The sequence below is a fragment of the Mustelus asterias genome, chromosome 5, assembly GCF_964213995.1.
Source record: "Mustelus asterias chromosome 5, sMusAst1.hap1.1, whole genome shotgun sequence".
In the NCBI taxonomy this organism is placed as follows: Eukaryota; Metazoa; Chordata; class Chondrichthyes; order Carcharhiniformes; family Triakidae; genus Mustelus; species Mustelus asterias.
The window spans coordinates 31,632,400-31,658,139 of NC_135805.1; the positions used below are offsets into that span (position 1 = coordinate 31,632,400).

At 47.1% G+C, this 25,740-nt stretch overlaps 1 protein-coding gene across 1 annotated transcript in view; it reads right to left on the reverse strand.

Annotated features, from left to right (window-relative positions):
• ccdc162 (coiled-coil domain containing 162) overlaps nucleotides 1-25,740 on the reverse strand; it is a 224,150-nt gene that overhangs the window by 167,525 nt on the left and 30,885 nt on the right. The window contains exons 11-15 of the mRNA XM_078213536.1: nucleotides 22,267-22,530; nucleotides 21,348-22,156; nucleotides 20,603-21,254; nucleotides 8,404-8,562; nucleotides 3,990-4,108 (exon numbers count right to left, since the gene is read on the reverse strand). Coding sequence (XP_078069662.1) covers nucleotides 3,990-4,108; nucleotides 8,404-8,562; nucleotides 20,603-21,254; nucleotides 21,348-22,156; nucleotides 22,267-22,530 — 2,003 coding nt within the window. The remainder of the gene's footprint in view (nucleotides 1-3,989; nucleotides 4,109-8,403; nucleotides 8,563-20,602; nucleotides 21,255-21,347; nucleotides 22,157-22,266; nucleotides 22,531-25,740) is intronic.

Here is a 25,740-nt window from a genome sequence, read left to right on the forward strand (position 1 = left end):
CCCTTATTTTGTGGCTATGCCCCCTAGTTCTGGTTTCACCCACCATGGAAACAACCTCCTTGCTTCTATCTTATCTATTCCCTTCATAATTTTATGTTTCTATAAGATTCCCCCCTCATTCTTCTAAATTCCAAGGAGTAAAGCCCCAGTCTACTAAGTCTCTCCTCATAAGCCAACCTCTCAACTCTGGAATCAACCTAGTGAATCTCCTCTGCATCCCCTCCAGTGCCAGTATATCCTTTCTCAAGTAAGAAGACCAAAACTGTACACAGTACTCCAGGTGTGGCCTCACCAGCACCTTATACAGCTGCAACATAACCTCACTGTTTTTAAACTCCATCCCTCTAGCAATGAAGGACAAAATTCCATTTGCCGCCTTAATTACCTGCTACACCTGCAAACCAACATTTTTCGATTTATGCCACCCAGGACACCCAGGTCCCTCTGCACAACAGCACGCTGCAATTATTTTACCATTTTGCTGTTATTCCTACCAAAATGGATGACCTCACATTTACCAACATTGTACTCCATCTGCCAGACCCTTGCCCACTCACTTAGACTATCTTTGCAGACGTTCAATGTCCTCTCCACAATTTGCAGTGTCCTCTGCACACTCATCTTAGTGTCACCTACACTTGGTCCCCAACTCCAAATCATCTATGTAAATCGTAAACAATTGCAGTCCCAACACTGATCCCTGAGGCACACCACTAGTCACTGATCGCCAACCAGAAAAACACCCATTTACCCCCACTCTTTGCTTTCTGTTAGTTATCCAATCCTCTATCCATGCTAATAGATTACCCGTAACGCCATGCACCTTTATCTTATGTAGCAGTGTTTTGTGCGGCACCTTGTCAAATGCCTTCTGGAAATCCAGATACACCACATCCATGGGTTCCCCATTGTCCACCGCGTTCGTAATGTCATCAAAGAATTCCACTAAATTAGTTAAACATGACCTGCCTTTCATGGACCCATGCTACGTCTTTCCAATAGGACAATTTCTATTCAGATGTCTCACTGTTTCTTCCTTGATGATAGATTCAAGCATTCCCCCACTACAGAAGTTAAGCTAACCAGCCTATAGTGACCCGCCTTTTGTCTACCTCCTTTTTTAAACAATGGTGTCACATTTGCTGTTTTCCAATCTGCAGGAACCACCCCAGAGTCCAGCGACTTTTGGCCTCTTTCTGCACTGTAGGAAAGTTTAAGGGAGATGTACGGGGAAAGGTTTTCACACACAGAGTGGTGGGTGCCTAGAATGCGCTGCCAGGGGAGGTGGTGGAAGCAGGCACATTAGCAACATTTAAGAGGCATCTGTATGGGTACGTGAATAGGGAGGAAATAGAGGGAAACGCATTGATTAAGGGCAGAAGGTTTGTTCATTAGTTTACTTAGGGCATCATGAACAGCACAGGCTTGGAGGGCTGGAGGGTCTGTTCCTGTGCTGTACTTGTCTTTGTTCTTTTGTTCTTTGTTCTATGATTCATTGGTATAAAACCACAGTTATCGACATAAATATACTCAGCCACATTGCAACATCTCAGCATAATCTGACTTAACTCTGATTTAACGTATGAACATTTGAACTAGGAGCAGGAGTCGGCCACTGGGCCTCTCGAGTCTGCTCCTCCATTCAATAAGATCATGGCTGATCTGATTGTAACCTCAACCCCACATTCCTGCTTACTCCTGACTTGTGTTGCTTTATAGACTCATCAAGCAGACACTAGATACTTTCCTCTAAGGAAAGCTACAGAATTATAAGAAGTGACACTGACCATCTTTTTAACTCTTATTGCTTTTCATAAGAACTCGGGTAAAAGGATAATGAAAGAAGGTTGAACTGCTTATAGATGATGGGAACCATCTTGAATATCACAGTGAAGGAATTATAGAAATATTTAATAAGTATTTTTCCTTAATTTTGAAGTGACTTGAGTTGAAATTGGGACAGTTGAAAACCCAAAAAAGAGAGAATCACACTTCCAAATATGTTTTTAAAATAACGCTGTATTAAAAAAATAATTGCACTATAAAAGGAAAAAAAATTGTACCAAAGAATATCCCTCTATGCTGTAAGATTCTTTGACTCAATAGATGTGATTTTCCAGCCCTTCCTGCCAGCAGGATCTTCCAGCCCTGCCAAAGGTGACCCCCTCCCCCACCGGCTGGGGCAGGTTCGCCAGTGGTGCGATGTGCAAGCCACACAAAATGCCATAGACAATGGCGGAAACGGAAGATGATCCCACCAGTGGCCAATGGTGAGCGACCACCACTGCCGGAAAACACACCGTGGGGGAGCTGGAAAATCCCACCCCACAGGTTTGACAAACCTTGTCTTTGCTCGAAGTGGGTGGGGGTGCGGGAGGTGTTTTTCTCTTCCTGCTCTCACTTCCAGTGGAATTTATGGTGAAACTTAAAAGCCGTGGGAACTTCCTGGACCTAAAACCCACCCCCAGCCTCCTCCCCGCCAACTCTGATCCATCTGAAAGAGTTCACATCTGTTGTTTTTAGTCAGGGGGTTGGAGCGCGGGAGGTATAGATCTCTATAGGTAGCAGTACAGTCTTTCTGGTTGTATCACAGCTTGATATGGCTCCTGCTCTGTCCAAGACCGCAAGGAACTACGAAGCGTCGTGAATGTAGCCCAATCCATCACGCAAACCAGCCTCCCATCCATTGACTCTGTCTACACTTCCCGTTGCCTCGGCAAAGCAGCCAGCATAATTAAGGACCCATTCTCTCTTCCACCTTCTTCCATCAGGAAAAAGATACAAAAGTCTGAGATCACGTACCAACCGACTCAAGAACAGCTTCTTCCCTGCTGCCGTCAGACTTTTGAATAGACTTACCTCGCATTAAGTTGATCTTTCTCTACACCCTAGCTATGACTGTAACACTACATTCTGCACTCTCTCGTTTCTTTCTCTATGAACGGTATACTTTATCTGTACAGCGCGCAAGATACAATACTTTTCACTGTATGTTAATACATGTGACAATAATAAATCAAATTAAATCAAAAAATGGGATTCTGGGTTTTCTAGAGAGGGATTGAATATAGAGAAAGAGAGGTGATGAACTTTAACAATAAAGTGGTTTGGCCACAGTTGGAGGAATAGCAATTACTGCCCCACCATCAGCAAAGAGCAGCGAGACATCATTTAAATGTAATGTTGTCATTTATCTCAAGAGGCTTGGAATACAAAAGCAGGGATGTACTTCTGAGGCTTTATAAAGCACTGGTTAGGCCCCATTTGGAGTACTGTGAGCAATTTTGGGCCCCACACCTCAGGAAGGACATACTGGCACTGGAGCGGGTCCAGCGGAGATTCACACGGATGATCCCAGGAATGGTAGGCCTGACATACGATGAACGTCTGAGGATCGTGGGATTATATTCATTGGAGTTTAGGAGGTTGAGGGGAGATCTGATAGAAACTTACAAGATAATGAACGGCTTAGATAGGATGGACGTAGGGAAGTTGTTTCCATTAACAGGGGAGACTAGGACGCGGGGGCACAGCCTTAGAATAAAAGGGAGTCACTTTAGAACAGAGATGAGGAGAAATTTCTTCAGCCAGAGAGTGGTGGGTCTGTGGAATTCATTGCCACAGAGGGCTGTGGAGGCCGAGACGTTGAGCGTCTTCAAGACAGAAATTGATAAATTCTTGATTTCTCGAGGAATTAAGGGCTATGGGGAGAGAGCGGGTAAATGGAGTTGAAATCAACCATGATTGAATGGTGGAGTGGACTCGATGGGCCGAATGGCCTTACTTCCGCTCCTATGTCTTATGGTCTTATGGTCTTATGCTGGGAGTGGTCTTGTGGTACAGGAGGATGCAAGAGAAGGAGCACTGGGGAAAATGCAGTAACAAAGATCCCCTCGCCCCTAATCCCTTCAATCCACAGATTTCAATGTAGCCCGTGTTCACAAATAATTACAGGAGGTGGAACAGTTGGTGCAGGGATCATTCCTCACCCTTGATCTCTGATCTTTTGTGAAGAAAATACACGGGCAGTGCGTTTGTTCTGAGTGACATTCTCCACCTCCCAGTCTTTGATGTCTGCAGGCGAACCACTCTCTTTACATCTTGGCTCCTGGTGAGTAACACAACACAAGCAAATTAGCATCAAACATTCAAAGAATCATAACAATCCCTACAGTGCAGAATCCCATTCAGCCCATCGAGTCTGCACCGACAACAATCCCACCCAGGCCCCATCCCGTAACCCCACGCATTTACCCTGCTGGTCTCCCTGACACTCAGGGGCAATTTAACATGGCCAATCAATCTAACCCGCATATCTTTGGGAGGAAACCGGAGCACCCGGAGGAAACCCACGCAGACACGGGGAGAACGTGCAAACTCCACACAGACAGTCACCCGAGGCCAGAATTGAACCCGGGTCCCTGGCGCTGTGAGGCAGCAGCACTAACCACTGTGCCACCGTGCTGCTTCCCACTTGCATCTTTCCATGCAAACATCTTCAGCCAGAAGAATATTGACCATTGACCTTATGCACAGTGAACAGTTGTACAGTGACAATGTTACGGAACTACTAATGCAGAGGTCTGGGCTAATGCTCCAGAGACATGAGTTCAAATCTCACCAGGATAGCTGGGTGAGCTTGAATATAATTCATAAAATCTGGAATGAAAAGTCACAGTAATGATAATCATGAAAATACAGGATTGGTACAAAAACCCACCAATACCCTTCAGGTGACTTCTTCATGGTGACTCCATGGGGAGGTGATGGCCTAGTGGTATTATCACTAGACTATTAATCCAGAAACTCAATGTTCTGGAGACCTGGGTTCGAATCCCGCCACGGCAGATGGTGGGATTTAAATTCAATAAAAAATATCTGGAAACAAGAATCTACTGATGACCATAAAACTGTTGTCAATTGTTGGAAAACCCATCTGGTTCATTAATGTCCTTTAGGGAAGGAAATCTGCTGTCTTACCTGGGTCTCGACTCCAGACCACAGCAATGTGGTTGACTCTCAACTGCCTAAGGGCAACTAGGGATGGGCAATAAATGCTGGCCAGCCAGTGATGCCTATGTCCACGAATGAATGAAAAAAAACTCCAGAGACACAGCAACGCGGCTACTTTGAACTCTCCTCTGAGGAGACCTAATAAGGCACCAAGTTATATCAAACCCTGTCCCAAAGACAGGACAGAGGCAGCACAAATGATCTACAGTCGGGAAGGAGCGACCCTGGGAATCCTCAATGTTGACTCCAGCACTGGGTCAAACATGGACAAGGAAACCTCCTGCTGATAACCACCAATTGCTCTCTCTCAGCTGATGAATCAGTACTTCCCCACATTAACACCTTTCAGAAGAAGCACTCAAGGTGGCAAGAATGCAGCCTGCACAGGGGCAGATGCTGACATTAGCTCCTGGCGTCACTGATGTCAGTTGGTTTCAGGAAGAAATCTGGATTTTCTTGGGCACTGTGATTTAACTGAAAATTGAAAGTCTTACCATTGGATGAACCCTCCATTTGGGAATGTTTAAGAAAGAAAATCCTTATTTTAAAAATACCAGACAGATGGGGGAAATTCCCAAGTCTTCCTGATGTACTCACTCGGGGGTGGGGGGGGTGGGGGGATGTGCCAGAATGGCTTCCAATTAGGCAGGAATCCTGATAGGTTGGACCCTAACATTACATCGGGGATTTGCACAGCCTTGTTACGGAGAAGGGCATCTACCCAGCCAAAATAAGGGGACAGAGCCTCTTCACACCAACATCCCGATAGCCAAGCCAATCCGTTACAACTGGTCATCCCAATAGAACCAGGGACACCAGCCACCTGATTGGTCAATGTGGGCTCTTCTCAGGATTGGAGGCTGAGATTGTGACTAAAGATTTGAAAACAAGCCTTTTATTGAAAGTGACCCCCAAGGAGCTGAGGAGACATTAAAGACTAAATTCTATGCTTGGGGTCAGCTGGGAGTGGATGTGAAACCTTGTCCTGTCTGGCATCACATTGTTAACACGATATCACACTGGCTGACCAATTAACCGCCATCCAATATGAAATACCCCCTATGAAAGGCTGGGCACTGCCAGGGAGAGTGGGTACCGAGAAATGGGAGCATGAGGGAAGGCACTTCCTCCCCCCTCAGGACGGCAGAGATGTCTTTTTTAAAATTCATTCACGGGACATGGGCATCGCTGGCTGGCCAGCATTTATTGCCCATCCTTAGTTGTCTGAGGGCAGTTGAGAGTCAACCACATTGCTGTGACTCTGGAGTCACATGTAGGCCGGACCGGGTAAGGATGGCAGATTTCCTTCCCTAAAGGACATTAGTGAACCAGATGGGTTTTTCCGACAATCGTCAATGGTTTCATGTGGTCATCAGTAGATTCCTAATTCCAGATTTTTAAAAATTGAATTCAAATTCCATCATCTGCCGTGGCGGGATTCGAACCCGAGTCCCCAGAACATTAGCTGAGTTTCTGGATTATTACTCTAGTGATAATACCACTAGGCCATCACCTCCCCGGGAGCTGTGAAAAATAAATATCAATGGAAAAGCGATGCTCTGAGTGTCTGGACAACTCAATCAGGCCTCAGTCCACAGACACATCTGCTAATTCTATTTGAACCCTGACATTCATCCCACCCTACTTCAAGGTTGTAGGTAAGATGTAAAAGCCACCTGGCCAATTGGCCCGCCTGCCAATCGGGCAACTTAAAATCCCAGTCGCTTCCTGCTAATTAATTTAATTGGCTTCTGGATTGTTATCTGATTTAGCCAGCACTCCCCGACCAAAATATCACACAACGCGCGATGACATTGGGACATACACTCGACATCATCTCGTGCGATTTCACACACTTCGGGGTCGAGTGCACGCCTGCCCGAGCAACGTAACATTTTGTCCACATTTCCAGTTGTAGGGAGAGGGGGTATAAAACACCCTCCCCCAGCACGCCGCCTCCTGCTACCACGAAACACAACGCGGAGGGTGCGGAGACTCCCACCCAACATCTCTCTTTCACATTTTTTTATTCATTCGTGGGACATGGGTGCCGCTGGCTGGCCAGCATTTATTGCCCGTCCCTAGTTGCCCTTGAGAAGGTGGTGGTGAGCTCCCTTCTTGAGTCGCTGCAGTCCACGTGCTGTGGGTTGACCCACAATGCCATTAGAGAGGGAATTCCAGGATTTTGACCCAGCGACTGTGAAGGAACGGTGATATATTTCCAAGTCAGGATGGTGAGTGGCTTGGAGGGGAACTTGCAGGTGGTGGTGTTCCCATGTATCTGCTGCCCTTGTCCTTCTAGATGGAAGTGGTCGTGGGTTTGGAAGGTGCTGTCCAAGGAACTTTGGTGAATTGCCCCCAACTTATTTCTGCACACAGTAACACTGCTTAAACATCTTTACACAGACAATGGTTAGAATGTGGAACTTGCTACCCTGTGGAGTCGCTGAGGCAAACAGGATTGACGTATTTAAGGGGAAACTTGATCAGTACAAGAGGGAGGAAGGACCATTCGATTATGCTGGATGAAGTAAGATGGGATGAGGCTTGTGTGGAACATAAACAGCAGTATGGACCTACGTTGGGTTGAATGGTCTGTTCTGTAAACACTATATGTAAAGACACATCATTACAGTAAATACCACATTAATATACATAGAAACATAGAAACCCTACAGTGCAAAAGGAGGCCATTCGGCCCATCGAGTCTGCACCGACCACAATCCCACCCAGGCCCTACCCCCACATATTTTACCCGCTAATCCCTCTAACCTACGCATCCCAGGACTCTAAGGGACAATTTTTAACCTGGCCAATCAACCTAACCGGACATCTTTGGACTGTGGGAGGAAACCGGAGCACCCGGAGGAAACCCACACAGACACAGGGAGAATGTGCAAACTCCACACAGACAGTGACCCGAGCCGGGAATCAAACCCGGGACCCTGGAGCTGTGAAGCAGCAGTGCTAACCACTGTGCTACCGTGCCGCAAGTATAAATCTGGACACAGGAATTTGTAAACAGATTTGATAAAAATGAAGAGAGAATGCCTGCCACTCAAAGGAGGTTGAATTATGTCCAATCATCTCCCTGCTCTCTCTCTCCTGCTTCATCCGAAGACTTGTTTTAAGTTTAAGTTTATTTAAGTAGGCTTACATTGACACTGCAATGAAGTCATTGTGAAAATCTCCGGTTTCCTCCCACAGTCTGAAAGACGTGCTGGTTGGGCGCATTGACCCGAACAGGCGCCGGAGTGTGGCGACTAGGGGAATTTCACAGTAACTTCATTGCAGTGTGAATTACTTGTGACTAATAAATAAACTTTTTTTTAAATCCCCTTGATACCATGGGAGAAGCATATAAAATCAAAGAGTCAGTTCCACACTCACTTGATGGAGATTAGCACTTCCATAGATTCTGTTCCAAATATAACTTGTGTGTTGTCCCACTTGATGTGAAGTAACAGCCAGAGGTTGCACAGTGTATGGCTCATGCACTGCCACTGCATGCTGACGGAGTGTGTCCATCACTTGGTTTGGGTCTGAAATCTAGTTTCGAGTGAACAGAAATAGAACATCAGGCGGTCCGTTTGTCCAAAGAAATATTTATTCTATTGAATCTCAAGCACAGATGATGAGGACAGTAACTGAATGTCACAGTAAGCGAGGGTAACACAGTAGGACAACACGTGCTGTCCTTTTGCCATTGAGACAAAGCAGCGATTGGGGTTAACAGAGGCCACAAAACCCAGGGCACACCAGTGTGGGGCCCACTAAGACCAGGACACATGAACAGGCCACCAAAAAGCCACCTGACCCTGCTCTGAGTTCACACAGAGTTCACAGAGAGCTCAGAGGGAGTTCACAGAGAGTGCAATATAATTCTACCGCAGCATTTCCTGAATTAATCTCGCTCCTGTCAATAATTTTGTCACAGACAAATTTGGAAATATTGTTTCTGCCCATCTCGCCATAGAACCGAGGAAATAAAAATGCAAAAGGCAGCCATTCGATCAATCACCCCTTCTAATGTTGGTTCTTTAATTAAAATGATCTATCCTCAAGCCACTTCCCTGCCCTTTCCTCCAATCCTTTTATACAGTTCTTTACATGGGTGGGAGGTAGAGGCCTAATAGGAAGATTTAAGTTGAGGTTTCATTCTCAAAAGCACAAAGGTTGTTGTGCATTCAAACCTAAGGACAAACTTGTTTATTAGAAATCGGTTTCTCTCTACAGCCTTAGCAACCACTCACCATGCCAAATGGTCTGCAGTATCTGAACAGATAATAAACAAGTCTGTTTCATTGGATTAAGGTACAGCTGACAGCTAACCAGTATTCCAAAACCAGAGAGAATGAAGATTAATAATTAATCCAGTGTCTCCGCTGCAGAGAGCTAACAGAATTTACTATGTGTAAGCCATGATTGATTATACTCTTGTGTTCTCAGTCAGAGTTGTGGATTCAAGTCCCACTCCAGAAACTTGGACCCATTACCTATATTCCGATGCAGTGCTGAGGGGCTGCTATGCTGCTGTGGGTGCCATCTTTCGAATGAGATGATTAATCTAAAGCCCAGCCTCCCCTGCCGAGGCGAATCTAACTAAAATATACCGGGCATTGTCACATTGCTGTTTTGGGGGGTCCCTCCTGGGTGTGTAAAGTGACTACATTTCAAAAGTGCTTCATTGACTGTAAAATGTTCGGAGGGAGGATGTATTGGCAGTTTTGAATAAACTGAAGGTCGATAAGTCCCCTGGGCCTGATGAAATGTATCCTAGGATTCTTTGGGAGGCGAGGGATGAGATTGCAGAGCCTTTGGCTTTGATCTTTGGGTCCTCGCTGTCCACGGGGATGGTGCTGGAGGACTGGAGAGTGGCAAATGTTGTTCCTCTGTTTAAGAAAGGGAATAGAAATGACCCTGGTAATTATAGACCGGTTAGTCTGACTTCGGTGGTTGGTAAATTGATGGAAAAGGTCCTTAGGGATGGGATTTACGACCATTTAGAAAGATGCGGATTAATCCGGGATAGTCAGCACGGATTTGTGAAGGGCAAATCGTGCCTCACAAATTTGATTGAATTTTTTGAGGAGGTAACTAGGTGTGTTGATGAAGGTAGGGCGGTTGATGTCATATACATGGATTTTAGTAAGGCGTTTGATAAGGTCCCCCATGGTCGGCTTATGATGAAAGTAAGGAGGTGTGGGATAGAGGGAAAGTTGGCCGATTGGATAGGTAACTGGCTATCTGATCGAAGACAGAGGGTGGTGGTGGATGGAAAATTTTCGGACTGGATGAACATAGAAACCCTACAGTGCAGAAGGAGGCCATTCGGCCCATCGAGTCTGCACCGACCACAATCCCACCCAGGCCCTACCCCCACATATTTACCCGCTAATCCCTCTAACCTACACATCCCAGGACTCTAAGGGGCAATTTTTAACCTGGCCAATCAACCTAACCTGCACATCTTTGGAGGCAGGTTGCTAGCGGAGTGCCGCAGGGATCGGTGCTTGGTCCTCTGCTCTTTGTGATTTTTATTAATGACTTAGAGGAGGGGGCTGAAGGGTGGATCAGTAAATTTGCTGATGACACCAAGATTGCTGGAGTAGTGGATGAGGTGGAGGGCTGTTGTAGGCTGCAAAGAGACATAGATAGGATGCAAAGCTGGGCTGAAAAATGGCAAATGGAGTTTAACCCTGATAAATGTGAGGTGATTCATTTTGGTAGGACTAATTTAAATGTGGATTACAGGGTCAAAGGTAGGGTTCTGAAGACTGTGGAGGAACAGAGAGATCTTGGGGTCCATATCCACAGATCTCTAAAGGTTGCCACTCAAGTGGATAGAGCTGTGAAGAAGGCATATAGTGTGTTAGCTTTTATTAACAGGGGGTTGGAGTTTAAGAGCCGTGGGGTTATGCTGCAACTGTACAGGACCTTGGTGAGACCGCATTTGGAATATTGCGTGCAGTTCTGGTCACCTCACTATAAGAAGGATGTGGAAGCGCTGGAAAGAGTGCAGAGGAGATTTACCAGGATGCTGCCTGGTTTGGAGTGTCGGTCTTATGAGGAAAGGTTGAGGGAGCTGGGGCTGTTCTCTCTGGAGCGGAGGAGATTGAGGGGAGACTTAATAGAGGTTTATAAAATGATGAAGGGGATAGATCGAGTGAACGTTCAAAGACTATTTCCTCGGGTGGATGGAGCTATTACAAGGGGGCATAACTATAGGGTTCATGGTGGGAGATATAGGAAGGATATCAGAGGTAGGTTCTTCACGCAGAGAGTGGTTGGGGTGTGGAATGGACTGCCTGCAGTGATAGTGGAGTCAGACACTTTAGGAACATTTAAGCGGTTATTGGATAGGCACATGGAGCACACCAGGATGGTAGGGAGTGGGATAGCTTGATCTTGGTTTCAGATGAAGGTCGGCACAACATCGTGGGCCGAAGGGCCTGTTCTGTGCTGTAATGTTCTATGTTCTATGTAACCAATGGTTCCCAAACTGTGGTTCATGAACCCTCGTGAACCCCAACGTCTCAGGGGATTTGTGGGAAAGATCCTGCAATGGCCGACGCAGAAGTGTCTGCCCCCCCTCCCCCAACATTAATCTCAGCTATTGGTTCGAGGGTAGCCTGCCACTCGGGGCGGTCAATGTCCAAAGCAGCCAATCAAGTGTGTAGACTATCCCAATTGACAGATGACTTGGCCAATGATTGCTGTTGTTGTAACAGACCCCGGAGAACACGCTTTGTCTGGTGGCAGGAGCTGGAGTTGGAGAGAGGTGTGCTGTGTCTTCTGTCATAGTCATAACATTTTACAGCACAGAAAGAGGCCCTTTGGCCCATCCTGTCTGCACCTGCCATCAAGAACCTATCTGTTCTAATCCCTTTTCCAGCATTTGGTCTGTAGCCTTGTGGTGAACCATCGTTGGTTCCCACTGGATAGTACTGAGCCAGGGTCTGGCCAGTACTACAAGGATGTACATATGTTACTGTTGGGGTTAGGGATGGGTTGTGCTACTTGTTGCTGTTGGGGTTAGGGTGGGGTTGTTACACCTTTGTATTATAGTGTTGTGGTACATCCCAGTCGGGCTCCGCCTCCTGGGAGAGGTATAAAGGTCCCTGCTCTGGCTGGGACCCCTCAGTCTGGGATCGTGTATATAATTATTGGCTGCTTCATTACAGTAAATAAAAGCCTTTATTTCCTGAGCATCTAGCCTCGTGTATGATAACGCGCATCAATTTTATTTACTGTTGTTAAACTCTCGTCGAAGAAAAAAAAAGAGCATGGAGCAGATACTGAAGCCTGAACGCCTTACACTAGATCCACGTGCGGTGGGCGCCTCTAACACATTCGACCACTGGTTGAAATGTTTTGAGGACTACCTGGCAGCCTCCGCAGCGGTCACCACAGATGATGACAGACTCCGGGTCCTCCATGCGAGGGTAAGCGACACTGTCTACCTCGCGATCCGTGCGGCCACCGATTACACAAAGGCCCTCGAGCTTCTGAAGAAGCGTTATATCAAACCGCCCAATGACATACACGCTCGTTACCTCTTAGCCACTCGACGACGGCAGTCTGGCGAAACAATGGAGGAATATGCGAACGAGCTCCTACAGCTAGCCAGGGGCTGTAACTGCAAAGCTGTGTTGGCTGAGCAGAGTATGAACGACCTCGCCCGAGATGCGTTTGTGGCGGGAGTCGGATCGTCGTACATTCGACTTAAACTCCTGGAGAAAGATAACCTTGACCTTACCCAGGCAATCGAGCTAGCAGAGATGCTGGAGACGACCTCCAAAAGCCTAGTATTGTATCCTGAAGACCACGTGGAGACAACGTGGCAGGAGCAGTCGCCAATCCCTCCTCGTCCCTCGGGTTCGAAATGCTGCGTAATGGCGTGCTCACACTCGGGCCAGATGACGGCAGCAGCTCCGGGCGGCCCGCGGTGTTACTTCTGTGGGGGAGTGAAGCATACTCGGCAACGGTGTCCCGCTAAGGCTGTGTTGTGCTCCGCCTGCGGTAAGAAGGGGCACTATTCGAAAGTGTGCCAATCCAAATCTAGGAACGGCAGTGCGGCCTGCGATTCTTCAGAGCTCGGCTCTTCGTCGTCGAAATCATCGAGGGGTTCGTCCACGTGCGAGGCCAGGACGACGCCATTACGGTCGACGGAGTCGGAGGTGTGTGACCACCAGGGGTCGCTGAGTTTGGCGCCATCACCCACGTGCGACCTATGGGAGTGGCCATGTTGGTCGGCACCGACCGCGAACGACCAGCAGGGGTCCTCCTCGTCGATTTCAGCTGCCTGCAGTGGCGCTCATGAACCAACGGTGGCGTCGATCATCCTGGACCAGGCCAAGCCTCATAGACTTGACAAATCCATGATGAACATCCAGGTAAATGACCGCGTGATTTATTGTCTGTTTGACAGCGGGAGCACTGAGAGCTTTATCCACCCAGACACTGTGAAGCGGTGTGGACTCCGGATTCAACCTGCCAAACAGACAATCTCTATGGCATCGAGGTCCCGGTCTGTCACCGTGCTAGGGAGTTGCGTGGTAACTTTGACGGTGCAAGGCACAGTTTACGAGCGTTTTAAGCTCCTAGTGTTGCCGTACCTTTGCGCGCCAATACTTCTCGGACTAAACTTCATGGTCCACTTGAGGAGTGTAACCCTACAGTACGGTGGGCCACTCCCTTCACTGTCAGTGGGAGAACAGCAGCCTCCAAATTGCCCAACGTGCCCCGCCTGTAGCCTCTCGACGCTGAAGATCACCACACCCTCCCTGTTCCAGAATCTTGTGCCAGGCTGCAAGCCCATCGCGACTAAAAGTAGGTGTTACAGCGCTGAGGATCGGATCTTCATTCGATCTGAGGTTCAGCGGCTCCTCAAAGAAAGGATCATACAACCCAGCGCTAGTCCGTGGAGGGCGCAGGTCGTGGTGGTCAAGAGCGGGAACAAACCCCTTAACTCTTGTTTCTCCCCCGGACACGGCGCGGGCAGCATCGGGACCATTGCTTAACCCTTTAACTCCCGTGTACAGCTTGCCTGAGTCCAGAGGATGGTCGCCACTGCAGGGCGTGTCAGGACTCCATGGATTACCATCACCTCAGGGTCAACCGGCCTGTGAGTCCGTGTAAGAACAGCTGGACGCCGCCTTGGGGAGAACGCCACCGCAAGTACCTACTCCGGTGTCACCGCCGGTATTGAGGAGGTCACAACGACGGTGCGGTCCCCCTGACCGTCTGAACTTATAGACTGATGACATTTTATTCTGTTTTTTGTACCCCGCCGGCCTTTGTTCTCAAAGGAGGGGTGAATGTGGTTGGTTCCCACTGGATAGTACTGAGCCAGGGTCTGGCCAGTACTACAAGGATGTACATATGTTACTGTTGGGTTAGGGATGGGTTGTGCTACTTGTTGCTGTTGGGGTTAGGGTGGGGTTGTTACACCTTTGTACTGTAGTGTTGTGGTACATCCCAGTCGGGCTCCGCCTCCTGGGAGAGGTATAAAGGTCCCTGCTCTGGCCGGGACCCCTCAGTCTGGGATCGTGTATATAATTATTGGCTGCTTCATTACAGTAAATAAAAGCCTTTATTTCCTGAGCATTTAGCCTCATGTATGATAACGCGCATCAAGCCTTGAGTGCTATGATGTTTCAAGTGTCATAACAAGTGCATCTTAAATGTTATGAGGGTTCCCACCTCTATCACCTTTCAGGCAGAGATTTCCAGATCCCCACCACCCTCTGCGTGAAAAGGGTTTTCCTCAAATTCCCTGTAAATAGCCTGCTGTTTATCTTAAATTTATCTATCTATTGATGCCTCTACTAAGGGGAAATGTTTCTTCCTATCTGCCCTATCTATGTCCCTCACAATTTTGTATACTTCGAATGGATCCCCCCTCAGCCTTCTCTGCTCCAAGGAAAACAACCCCAGCCTAACCAGCCTCTCTTCGTAGCTGGAACGTTCCAGCCCAGGCAACATCCTGGTGAATTTAGTGCAATCACCTTCCTATAGTGTGGTGACCAGAACTGCAGTACTCTAGCTGTGACCTAATGGGTGTTTTATACAGCTTCATCATAACCTCCCTGCTCTTATGTTCAATATCTCGGTTAATAAAGGCAAGTATCCCATCTGGCTTCTGGACCACCTTGCCTACCTGTCCTGTTGCCTTCCGGGATCTTTGGACATGTGCCCCAAGGTCCCTCTGGTCCTCTGTACTTCCTAGCATCCTACCGTTCATTGTGTACTCCATTGACTTGCTTGTCCTCCCACAATGCATCACCTCACACTCCTCAGGGTTAAATTCCATTTGCCACGTTCTGCCCATCTGACCAACCCGTCTATATCGTCCTGTAATCTAAGGCTTTCCTCCTCGCTATTTACCACACCACCAATTTTCGTGTCATCTGTGAACTTACTGATCATAGCCCCACATTCACGTCTAGAACACTAATGTCCACTATAAACAGCAAGGGACCCAGCGCCTGCACCTCGGAGTGGAGCCTTCAGGGAGGTACCTGTATGTTCATTTCAATGTTTTCTAAGTTTCCCTTCCCATTCCGACCCCTTGTCTAAATTCCTGAAGGGACGGTGAGAAGATTGGACTGCCCTCAGTCAGGACCTGGGAGAGAGGAACGCAGACCGTACCAAACACTGGGGGCTGGCGGGGCTGGGGGGAGGTGCTCAGTGTTATAAGCATGTCCAGAGTGAGGAGCCAGACCTGGTGTGTCTGAGGTGAGGGGGTGGAGGGGCTGGGAGCTGAGGTGAGGGGGTGGGGGGCTGAGGTGAGGTGGTGGAGGGGGTGGGAGCTGAGGTGAGGGGGTGGGGGGGCTGAGGTGAGAACAGGAACAAGGAGTTTGTGGAGGAGAGATGTGATGGGGGCGGGGTGGGGGGGGGGGGGGTTGGAGAGTCTGAGGTCACGTACCAACTGACTCAAGAACAGCTTCTTCCCTGCTGCTGTCAGACTTTTGAATGGACTTACCTCGCATTAAGTTGATCTTTCTCTCCACCCTAGCTATGACTGTAACACTACATTCTGCACTCTTTCCTTCTCTATGAACGGTATGCTTTGTCTGTATAACGCACAAGAAACAATACTTTTCACTGTATATTAATACATGTGACAATAATAAATCAAATCAAATCAAAGTGTTTGGGGTAAGGTACGTTTGTAGGGGGTGGGTAGGGTTTTGGGGAACACTTTTAAGGTTTAGTTAAATTAAACACTGCACAGGTGATGCAATGTGCAGAACCTCTTAATGAGGTCTGAGGCTGTCACCAAAATCCATGTTATCATCTGCACAGCGTTATAAATAACCAATGAGACATCAGACCCTGTTTTTATTTCAGCATGTTCTCCCCGTGTCTGCGTGGGTTTCCTCCGGGTGCTCTGGTTTCTTCCCACAGTCTGAAAGACGTGCTGGTTAGGTGCATCGACACGAACAGGCGCCGGAGTGTGGCGACTAGGGGAATTTCATCGTAACTTCATTGCAGTGTTAATGTAAGCCTGCTTGTGATTAATAAATAAACTTTAACTTTAAGATTAGCAAACAATGCAAAGTAGGCTGTTAGCCCAGTTAGGCTGAGGTTCATGTTTATTAGAAAGCCTTTTTGGCGACTGAATACCACCTTCATTGGTATATTAATGGCAGCCGGGGGGGGGGGGGGGGTTGTTTAGCTCAGTTGACTGGACAGCTGGTTTGTGATGCAGAGCAATGCCAACAGCACAGGTTCAATTCCCATGCCTGCTGAAGTCATTCATGAAGGCCCCGTCTTCTCAACCTTGCCCCTCACCTGAGGTGATCCTCAGGTTAAATCATCACCAGTCAGTGTTGATGATCATCTGGGACGATGGCAACTTTACCTTTACATTGATATCAATTCAGAATTCTCTAGACAGCAAAACTTATGTCTTTGATCCAACTCAATGGGGAGGAAACAAATAGCTCCAAAAACAGAAGGGAAATCCAGACAGATTCATCCTGTGCCACTGTCCTGAGCCTATCTGCCGGGACGACCCAGAAACCTGCCCACAGTCTCAGCTGGCCAGCGCTGTGTGACAGAATAGATCTAAAATTATTCAAAGATAATTGCGTTTTCATATCACTCAATAATGTTTAACGTGGTTAGATTGTGACATGCCTCCATATTTTGGTTACCACATGAATATGATGCTAATGCTCTCTCCCCACTTAAACCTGTCCTGTTGCCAACTTGGGGATGAGAGACAGAGGCCACTTAGACGGAGGCTGTTTTGGATTTGATGAAATAATTGAGCCAAAAGCCTGGTTTTGTACAGAAAATTGACATAATCGATTACTTCCACTGGCGATGTATTATCGTTACAAACAAAATCAGAAAGGCGCAAAGGATAGTGTGCACAGGAGCACAGTGATTGATGCTAGGCCAACATTTATTACCCAGCTTGAATTGCCCTTTGAGAAGCTGCTGATGAACCGCCCCCTCCCCATCATTGCAGCAGTTCTGATGCCACCTAGTGGCAGCCTGGGCATTTTCACCCAGCAATTTACAGTCAGCTATATAACAGTGGGTCTAAAGTTTCATGTAGGCCAGGCCAGGTAAGGAGAACACATTTCCTTCCCTAAAGGACATTAGTGAACCAGGTTTTTTTTAAAACAACAAACCCAGTAATTTATTGGTCACTGAAACAAGCTTATTAACTGCATTTAAATTCCCCAATAGCTGTGGTGGGATTTAAACTCATGTCATCAGATCATTAGTCTGGGCCTCTGGATTATTACTGCGGTACTATAGCCACTAGGCTACCTGACTCGGAAAAACAGCCAACATAGTCAAGGACTCCACGCACCCCGGACATTCTCTCTTCCATCTTCCTCCGTGGGGAAAAAGATACAAATGTCTGAGGTCACGTACCAACCGACTCAAGAACAGCTTCTTCCCTGCTGCCGTCAGACTTTTGTAAGAAGTCTCACAAACACCGCGTTAAAGTCCAACAGGTTTATTTCGAATCACGAGATTTCGGAGCCCTGCTCCACTCACCTGAGGAAGGAGCGCTCCGAAAGCTCGTGATTCCAAATAAACCTGTCGGACTTTAACCTGGTGTTGTGAGACTTCTTACTGTGTTTACCCCAGTCCAACGCCGGCATCTCCGCATCATCAGACTTTTGAATGGACCTACCTTGCACTAGGTTGATCTTTCTCTGCACCCTGGCTATGACTGTCACACTGCATTCTGCACCCTCTCCTTTCCTTCTCCATTATACAGTCTATCAACAGTATGTTGTGGCTGTATAGCGCGCAAGAAACAATACTTCTTACTGTATCTCAATACATGTGACAATAATAAATCAAATCAACGGTACCTTTTACCTGCAGGGGTAGTAGTAACAGTGTGAAAGATTTCAAATGAGCCCTTTAAACAATCCTAGACCTGTAAGATTTATTTTCCAATGTTGAGTAATTTCTCATAAGAGTTTAGAAATTTTACACCTGCAACAATTTTGGTTATAAATGTCTGTTGGAATATAGAGTACGTCAGTTTTCATTTGGGCCACAAGATGGAGCAGCTCACCACTGGAGTGAACCAGCACCGCCAGCTCCAGTACAGGTTGAGCAATGTGGGGTTTATGGGTTTGCATTCTATATTTGCTTTGCATACAACACTCTTCTTGTGTACACTAGTGCATTAGCAGATAAATATATCAATCTTCCTACATAATTCAACTGAGCAAGCTATTTAAAAAACAGGGACTAATCTGCACCATGTGACTCTCAGGTGTCCATGTGGCCAACAAAATAGTGTCCGGTCTAATATCTATTTGACCTTAATTTGTCCGACTGGGTGTTATCCACAATAACCACACAACATTCCCAATTGGGTGTAGTAAAACTTCCATTGGAGTCAGTGACAGTGAGCTGACAGGGACAGTCATCTCCAACAATCGCCAGGTATTGTTTTATATAAATGAAGGAGGAACAGAAATGACTGTGTGACAAAGACACACATTTTTGCTTTAAGATTTACAATGACATTGGCTTTTATGTTGTGTGTAAATGACTACGCACCTTCTAAACAGCAGAAATGAAAGAGAGCGAGACAATGCAACAACCAATGGATCACTTTGGTGCTGTCATCTTACTTTTCACACAGCAAGTTGCTGCAGAATGGGTCAGAGGCTGGGAATTGTTCAGTGAGTAACTTACCTGCTGATTCCCCAAAGCCTGTCCACCATCTACAAGGCACAAGGCAGGAGTGTGATGGAATACTCTCCATTTGGATGAGTGCAGCTCCAGCAACGCTCAAGAAGCTCGACCCCATCAAGGACCACATTCACCATGGACACACTGTGCACCACCCCAACAAGATGCACTGCAACAACTTGCCAAGCATCTTTCAACAACCCCATTCCAAGCCTGCCACCTCCACCACTCTGAAGGACAAGGGCAGCAGATGCATGAGAACACCACCACCTGCAGATTCCCCTCCAAGCCACTCGCCATTCTGACTCGGAAATATCTCGCTCTTCCTTCACTGTCAAAATCCTGGAACTCCCTCCCTAACAGCACTGTGGTTCTACCCGCGCCACATGGACTGCAGAGGTTCAAAAAGGCAGCTCACCAACACTTTCTCAAGGGCAACTAGGGATCATAGAATCCCTACAGTGCAGAAGGAGGCCATTTGGCCCATTGAGTCTGCACCGATCACAATCCCACCCAGGCCCTATTCCCATAACCCCACTTATTTACCTTGCTAATCCCCCTAACATTAGGGTCAGTTTACCATGGCCAATCAACCTAACCCACACATCTTTGGACTGTGGGAGGAAACCAGAGCACCCGGAGGAATCCCACGTAGACACAGGGAGAATGTGCAAACGCCACACAGACAGTGACCCAAGCCGGGAATCGAACCCAGGTCCCTGCCACTGTGAGGCAGCAATGCTAACCACTGTGCCACCGTGCCAATGGGAAACAAATGCTGGCCTAGCCAGTGATACTCTCAACATGAGAATGAACTTCAAAAAGGAAATGATCGGTATCTCAGTGCCGAAAGGAATCAGCTTCAATAATAACTTTCAAAAGGGAAGTGGATAAATACTTGAAAAGGAAAACTATACAGGGTGATGGGAAAACAAGCTATGAAGTGGGGCTAATTGGACACCTCTTTCAATGGCCGAAATTTTACCGCTCCTCCCGCCACGGGAATCGGAGCGGGCAAGGGGCGAACTGTGGAAACGTCCGTTGACTTCGGGCCAGATTTTACAGTTTCAGGATGAGTGAGGCCATAAAATCCGGCCCAATGAGTTAGCCAAATGGATTGAATGGCCCCCTTCAGCTCACCGAACGCTAGAATAGCGTTACCGTAGAATATCACAGTCCCGTCAAATCCACTTGTGATTGGTGGTGGACAATCAGACAACCAATAGGAGAAGGAGGAAACGTTCCCAACCTTGTCATTGGCAGAGTCTATCATGAGTGAGAGAGACAAGGCTCAGGCTTGTGCACTCCAGCCAGAAGCGTCGATGGATGGTTCACCTCGGGTCTCCTCCTGAGGTTCATTTCGCGCCATCACAGAAGTCAGTCTTTGGCCAATTTGACAAACTCCACACATCAGGAAATAGTCGATTGCAGTGGCCAAATCTAAAGCTCTGGTTTTAGATAACATCCCAGCAGCAGCCTGTAGACTTGCACTCCAGATCCAGCTGCATATCTCGGCAAATTGTTCCTCCACAGCTACACTACTGGCATCTACCATGCTTAAAATTGCACAGGTATGTCCTGTCCACTGGTATATTCTGTCCCCTGGTATATCCTGTCCACTGGTACATCCTGCCCACTGGTATATCCTGTCCACTGGTATATCCTGTCCACTGGTATATCCTGTCCACTGGTACATCCTGCCCACTGGTACATCCTGCCCACTGGTATATCCTGCCCACTGGTATATCCTGCCCACTGGTACATCCAGTCCACTGGTATATCCTGCCCACTGGTATATCCTGCCCACTGGTATATCCTGCCCACTGGTACATCCAGTCCACTGGTATATCCTGCCCACTGGTATATCCTGCCCACTGGTATATCCTGCCCACTGGTACATCCAGTCCACTGGTATATCCTGCCCACTGGTATATCCTGCCCACTGGTATATCCTGCCCACTGGTACATCCAGTCCACTGGTATATCCTGCCCACTGGTATATCCTGTCCACTGGTACATCCTGTCCACTGGTATATCCTGTCCACTGGTATATCCTGTTCATTGGTATATCCTGCCCACTGGCATATCCTGTCCATTGGTATATCCTGACCGCTGGTATATCCTGTCCACTAGTATATCCTGTTCACTGGTATGTCCTGTCCACTGGTATATCCTGTCCACTGGTATATCCTGTCCACTGGTATATCCTGTTCACTGGTATATCCTGTCCACTGGTATATCCTGTCCACTGGTATATCCTGTCCACTGGTATATCCTGCCCACTGGTATATCCTGTCCACTGGTATATCCTGTTCATTGGTATATCCTGTCCACTGGTATATCCTGTCCACTGGTATATCCTGTTCACTGGTATGTCCTGTCCACTGGTATATCCTGTCCACTGGTATATCCTGTCCACTGGTATATCCTGTTCACTGGTATATCCTGTCCACTGGTATATCCTGTCCACTGGTATATCCTGTCCACTGGTATATCCTGCCCACTGGTATATCCTGTCCACTGGTATATCCTGTCCACTGGTATATCCTGTCCACTGGTATATCCTGTCCATTGGTATATCCTGTCCACTGGTATATCCTGTCCACTGGTATATCCTGTCCATTTGGTATATCCTGTCCACGAGTATATCCTGTTCACTGGTATGTCCTGTCCACTGGTATATCCTGTCCATTGGTATATCCTGTCCACTGGTATATCCTGTCCACTTGTATATCCTGTCCACTGGTACATCCTGTCCACTGGTATATCCTGCCCACTGGTATATCCTGTCCACTGGTACATCCTGTCCACTGGTATATCCTGCCCACTGGTATATCCTGTCCACTGGTACATCCTGTCCACTTGTATATCCTGCCCACTGGTACATCCAGTCCACTGGTATATCCTGCCCACTGGTATATCCTGTCCACTGGTACATCCTGTCCACTGGTATATCCTGTCCACTGGTATATCCTGTTCATTGGTATATCCTGCCCACTGGCATATCCTGTCCATTGGTATATCCTGACCGCTGGTATATCCTGTCCACTAGTATATCCTGTTCACTGGTATGTCCTGTCCACTGGTATATCCTGTCCACTGGTATATCCTGTCCACTGGTATATCCTGTTCACTGGTATATCCTGTCCACTGGTATATCCTGTCCACTGGTATATCCTGTCTATTGGTATATCCTGTCCATTGGTATATCCTGTCCATTGGTATATCCTGTCCACTGGTATATCCTGTCCACTGGTATATCCTGTCCACTGGTATATCCTGTCCACTGGTATATCCTGTCCATTGGTATATCCTGTCCACTGGTATATCCTGTCCATAAGACCATAAGACCATAAGACATAGGAGCGGAAGTAAGGCCATTCGGCCCATCGAGTCCACTCCACCATTCAATCATGGTTGATTTCAACTCCATTTACCCGCTCTCTCCCCATAGCCCTTAATTCCTCGAGAAATCAAGAATTTATCAATTTCTGTCTTGAAGACGCTCAACGTCTCGGCCTCCACAGCCCTCTGTGGCAATGAATTCCACAGACCCACCACTCTCTGGCTGAAGAAATTTCTCCTCATCTCTGTTCTAAAGTGACTCCCTTTTATTCTAAGGCTGTGCCCCCGCGTCCTAGTCTCCCCTGTTAATGGAAACAACTTCCCTACGTCCATCCTATCTAAGCCGTTCATTATCTTGTAAGTTTCTATCAGATCTCCCCTCAACCTCCTAAACTCCAATGAATATAATCCCACGATCCTCAGACGTTCATCGTATGTCAGGCCTACCATTCCTGGGATCATCCGTGTGAATCTCCGCTGGACCCGCTCCAGTGCCAGTATGTCCTTCCTGAGGTGTGGGGCCCAAAATTGCTCACAGTACTCCAAATGGGGCCTAACCAGTGCTTTATAAAGCCTCAGAAGTACATCCCTGCTTTTGTATTCCAAGCCTCTTGAGATAAATGACAGCATTACATTTGCTTTCTTAATTACGGACTCAACCTGCAAGTTTACCTTTAGAGAATCCTGGACTAGGACTCCCAAGTCCCTTTGCACTTTAGCATTATGAATTTTGTCACCGTTTAGAAAATAGTCCATGCCTCTATTCTTTTTTCCAAAGTGTACGACCTCGCACTTGCCCACGTTGAATTTCATCAGCCACTTCTTGGACCACTCTCCTAAACTGTCTAAATCTTTCTGCAGCCTCCCCACCTCCTCAATACTACCTGCCCCTCCACCTATCTTTGTATCATCGGCAAACTTGGCCAGAATGCTCCCAGTCCCGTCATCTAGATCGTTAATATATAAAGAGAACAGCTGTGGCCCCAACACTGAACCCTGCGGGACACCACTTGTCACCGGTTGCCATTCTGAGAAAGAACCTTTTATCCCAACTCTCTGCCTTCTGTCTGACAGCCAATCGTCAATCCATGTTAGTACCTTGCCTCGAATACCATGGGCCCTTATTTTACTCAGCAGTCTCCCGTGAGGCACCTTGTCAAAGGCCTTTTGGAAGTCAAGATAGATAACATCCATTGGCTCTCCTTGGTCTAACCTATTTGTTATCTCTTCAAAGAACTCTAACAGGTTTGTCAGGCACGACCTCCCCTTACTAAATCCATGCTGACTTGTCTTAATCCGACCCTGCACTTCCAAGAATTTAGAAATCTCATCCTTAACGATGGATTCTAGAATTTTGCCAACAACTGAGGTTAGGCTAATTGGCCTATAATTTTCCATCTTTTTTCTTGTTCCCTTCTTGAACAGTGGGGTTACAACAGCGATTTTCCAATCCTTTGGGACTTTCCCTGACTCCAGTGACTTTTGAAAGATCATAACTAACGCCTCCACTATTTCTTCAGCTATCTCCTTTAGAACTCTAGGATGTAGCCCATCTGGGCCCGGAGATTTATCAATTTTCAGACCTTTTAGTTTCTCTAGCACTTTCTCCTTTGTGATGGCAACCATATTCAACTCTGCCCCCTGACTTTCCTGAATTGTTGGGATATTACTCATGTCTTCTACTGTGAAGACTGACGCAAAGTACTTATTAAGTTCCTCAGCTATTTCCTTGTCTCCCATCACTAGATTACCAGCGTCATTTTGGAGCGGCCCAATGTCTACTTTTGCCTCCCGTTTGTTTTTAATGTATTTAAAGAAACTTTTACTATCATTCCTAATGTTACTGGCTAGCCTACCTTCATATTTGATCCTCTCCTTCCTTATTTCTCTCTTTGTTATCCTCTGTTTGTTTTTATAGCCTTCCCAATCTTCTGACTTCCCACTACTCTTTGCCACATTATAGGCTCTCTCTTTTGCCTTGATGCATTCCCTGACTTCCTTTGTCAGCCATGGCTGCCTAATCCCCCCTCTGATAACCTTTCTTTTGTTTGGGATGAACCTCTGCACTGTCCACTGGTATATCCTGTCCATTGGTATATCCTGTCCACGAGTATATCCTGTCCACAGGTATGTCCTGTCCACTGGTATATCCTGTCCACTGGTATATCCTGTCCATTGGTATATCCTGTCCACGAGTATATCCTGTCCACTGGTATGTCCTGTCCACTGGTATATCCTGTCCACTGGTATATCCTGTCCATTGGTATATCCTGTCCACTGGTATATCCTGTCCACTGGTATATCCTGTCCATTGGTATATCCTGTCCACGAGTATATCCTGTCCACTGGTATGTCCTGTCCACTGGTATATCCTGTCCACTGGTACATCCTGTCCACTGGTATATCCTGTCCACTAGTATATCCTGTTCACTGGTATATCCTGTCCACTAGTATATCCTGTCCACTGGTATATCCTGTCCACTAGTATATCCTGTCCACTGGTATATCCTGTCCACTAGTATATCCTGTCCACTGGTACATCCTGTCCACTGGTATATCCTGTCCACTAGTATATCCTGTCCACTTGTATATCCTGTCCACTGGTACATCCTGTCCACTGGTATATCCTGTCCACTAGTATATCCTGTTCACTGGTATATCTTGTCCACTAGTATATCCTGTTCACTGGTATATCCTGTCCACTAGTATATCCTGTTCACTGGTATATCTTGTCCACTAGTATATCCTGTTCACTGGTATATCCTGTCCACTGGTATATCCTGTTCACTGGTATATCTTGTCCACTAGTATATCCTGTCCACTGGTATATCCTGTCCACTGGTATATCCTGTTCACTGGTATATCTTGTCCACTAGTATATCCTGTCCACTGGTATATCCTGTCCACTGGTATATCCTGTCCACTGGTATATCCTGCCCACCAAAAATAGGACAAATTCAATTTGGCCAATTACTGTCCAATTGACTCTCAATCACCAACAAAGTGATGGAAGGGGTTATTGACGGACCTATCAGTGACACGCAAATTAATAATATTCAGAATAAAAGTGGAAACTTTAATCACATGTGGCACGGTGGCACAGTGGTTAACACTGCTGCCTCACAGCACCAGGGACCCGAGTTCGATTCCTGGCTTGGGTCACTGTCAGTACGGAGTCTGCACGTTCTCCCCGTG